The sequence below is a fragment of the Corvus brachyrhynchos genome, unplaced genomic scaffold, assembly GCF_000691975.1.
Source record: "Corvus brachyrhynchos isolate BGI_N302 unplaced genomic scaffold, ASM69197v1 scaffold340, whole genome shotgun sequence".
In the NCBI taxonomy this organism is placed as follows: Eukaryota; Metazoa; Chordata; class Aves; order Passeriformes; family Corvidae; genus Corvus; species Corvus brachyrhynchos.
This window is the reverse complement of record NW_008235987.1, coordinates 1,086,572-1,089,056: the sequence shown is the minus strand read 5'-3', so window position 1 is coordinate 1,089,056 and position 2,485 is coordinate 1,086,572. Positions and strand designations below refer to the sequence as shown.

Here is a 2,485-nt window from a genome sequence, read left to right as displayed (position 1 = left end):
AGTGCGCGGCTGCGCGTGGATCCCCCGTGGTTGTGTCCGCGGTGCTGTGTCCACCCGCACGCCCCTCTGTGCCTTGCACACCCACGCGTGTTTTGTTCGGGGGGCGAAGGGGGCTGCCCGGGGTCCCCCACGGCCTTGGCTCTGCATCTGCATCGCTCCTGCCCAGCTCTTGGGCAGCACCAGCGTCCCAAAGGCTTGGGGACCCCCATCCCAAAATCCGTCCCATGGTGAGCACCCACTGTCGAGCCCCACGGCTGACACTGGGGTGACACCGTGGCGGGGACACCACGGCCTCCCGCCTCCCCCCAGCACAGGCTGTGCTGTTTGTCCCACGCTGCTTTAACTCCTCCACATGGGTTGGGCCCCTTGCCTCCATCCTCCTCCTCATGGCCATAAATTCATTCCCAATACCGTTCCCAACCTGCCAGGCCCTCGCGGGACATGCGGCAGCTCCCAGCCCGTGCTGGAGATACGGACTGAACTTTGGTCCCTGAGCAATTAAGGTGCCTGAAACTGCACTTCATTAATGGTTGTTCCGCAATAAAACCCATCAAACTGCCCTTATTTGCAATATAAAACTGCAATTTGTTTTAATTTATGTTTTCCAATCCCTGTCGGGTGGTTCCTGGGATCTGCCAGGCATCTGTCACCGGAACCAGCCGTCGGGAGCAGGGTGGCCCTGGGTGCTGGGTGCCGGTCCCTGGGTGAAGGGGGAACGTGGGGCGGGGTGTGGGTGGGCTTGCCCCAGGTCTGGAGAGGTGGTTCCCATTCCTTCCCATTCTTGCTGGACCCTGCGCTGTGTCCCTCAAGAGGGAGGGCAGGGATGCTCCCAGGGAGCTCGTGGTTCCAGGGAAGAGCATCCCTGTGCCATGGGAGGTTCATGGGAGTCTCTTGGCACGGAGCTGCCGCTGAGGCGAATTCCCGAACAAGGGTGGGATGGGGTGGGAGCAGAGATGGGCCTAGCTGTTTTCCTGGGACAGCATCACCCGTGGGAGCTGGGAATCTGGCTCAGCTCAGCACAGCGCGTGTGTGCCAGCACACGTGTGCACCTGCCTGCGGAGCAGCATCGGACGCAGCAGCGGACCCCGGACATCCCGAGCGATTTGTACTTCCACAAAGCAGTGCAGGATCCCTGCGGGATCAGCCAGCCCTGAGCCCCCATTTCTAATTACAGTAATTGTGGCTCTGGCATCCTCCGGGGCTGGTTGTTCTCCGTGGCTCCAAATCCGGTGGGAGGAATCTGGGCCATGGGGCAGGACTGGGAAGGGCTCTGAGCCACCTGGGATTCCCAGTGGATCCTGTGGTGGGACTGCTGCCGCTGGCTCCCAAACCCAGCCGGGCCCTTTGGTGGCTTGTGCCCGGCCCTTCAGAGTGTTTGGGGCTTTCCAGGGAATTCTCCCTTGCTCTCAGCAGGTCCGTGATGGGAAACTGCCCTGGTGCTGCTGGGACAGAGCCCAGCTCCTGCTGGAGGCAGAATTTGGGATGTTCGGAGCTGCAGAGCAGCTGATGGTACCTGAGGAGCTGGAGAAAACCCCATTCCCTGGGGGTGGGTATGGACAGGCCCCGGGCTCGTGGCACAGGAGGATGGCAGAGCGGGGGCTGCTCCCCTGCTGTCCCCATCCCATGTCACGGGGACTCCTGGCTGGCTCTGGACATTTCCCAAGCCCTCGGCTCCCACTCGGACATGGAGAAGCCACCAGAGGCCTTTTCCTGACCATGGCTCGGCTCCTCCAAAGCAGCTGCATGACATTCCCGAGGGGATCCCTCATCCCACCCCGAGGACGAGCACGGACCCAGCCACCGCTCCGGCACAGGAGCCAGGAAAACGCAGCCGGAGCTACCGATCCCACGCAGCACCTGGAGGGAATTAGGCCGCCTGTTCACCTCCCTGCAAACCTTTTGTAGAGCGAATTCCTGCGGTTTCCCATCGCAATTGCTGCAAATTATACGAGCGCCTCGTTTCGTTCCGACGGGAACGTGCCCTTGGCGTGTGCCACCGCGAGCTGCCGCCACGCCTGGCCTCGGGGGACCCTTCCAGAGCCCCCCCTCATCTTTCCTTCTTTTTCCCGTGTCCTGCGGGATGTGGGGGGTACGTCCGCGGCAGAGCTGGGGACGGCTCCGGTTGGGATGGGGAGCAGATGTGTGTGCACAGCTGGACGAGTACCCAGATGTGCAGGCGGGAGGCGATGCCGGGGGTGATGGGCTGCGCTCGAGGGGCCTTTCAGAGGCCCCCATCACGCCGGGAACCCCCGCTCGTGTGTCAGCGCTGCCGCAAGATGTGTGGTCATGCGTGTATACGCACACACATGCATGTAAAGGCAGGCACGCACCCATGTTCGTGCCTTTCCACGCATGGATCTGAACGGATGTGTGTCCTTGTGCAATCCCGCACCTCCGTGGCCGTGCTCAGCTCTCCGGGGGTGCCCCCAACCACGAGGACCCCCCGTTTACCCTCCCAGCACCAGCGAGTCCAGGCCTCCGAGGC

At 62.6% G+C, this 2,485-nt stretch overlaps 1 protein-coding gene across 1 annotated transcript in view; it reads right to left on the bottom strand.

The window, feature by feature from the left end:
* BAHCC1 (BAH domain and coiled-coil containing 1) overlaps positions 1–2,235 on the bottom strand; it is a 25,395-nt gene extending 23,160 nt beyond the window's left edge. Inside the window, exon 1 of the mRNA XM_017730732.1 lies at positions 2,165–2,235. Coding sequence (XP_017586221.1) covers positions 2,165–2,235 — 71 coding nt within the window. The remainder of the gene's footprint in view (positions 1–2,164) is intronic.
* Positions 2,236–2,485: the final 250 nt, after the last annotated feature.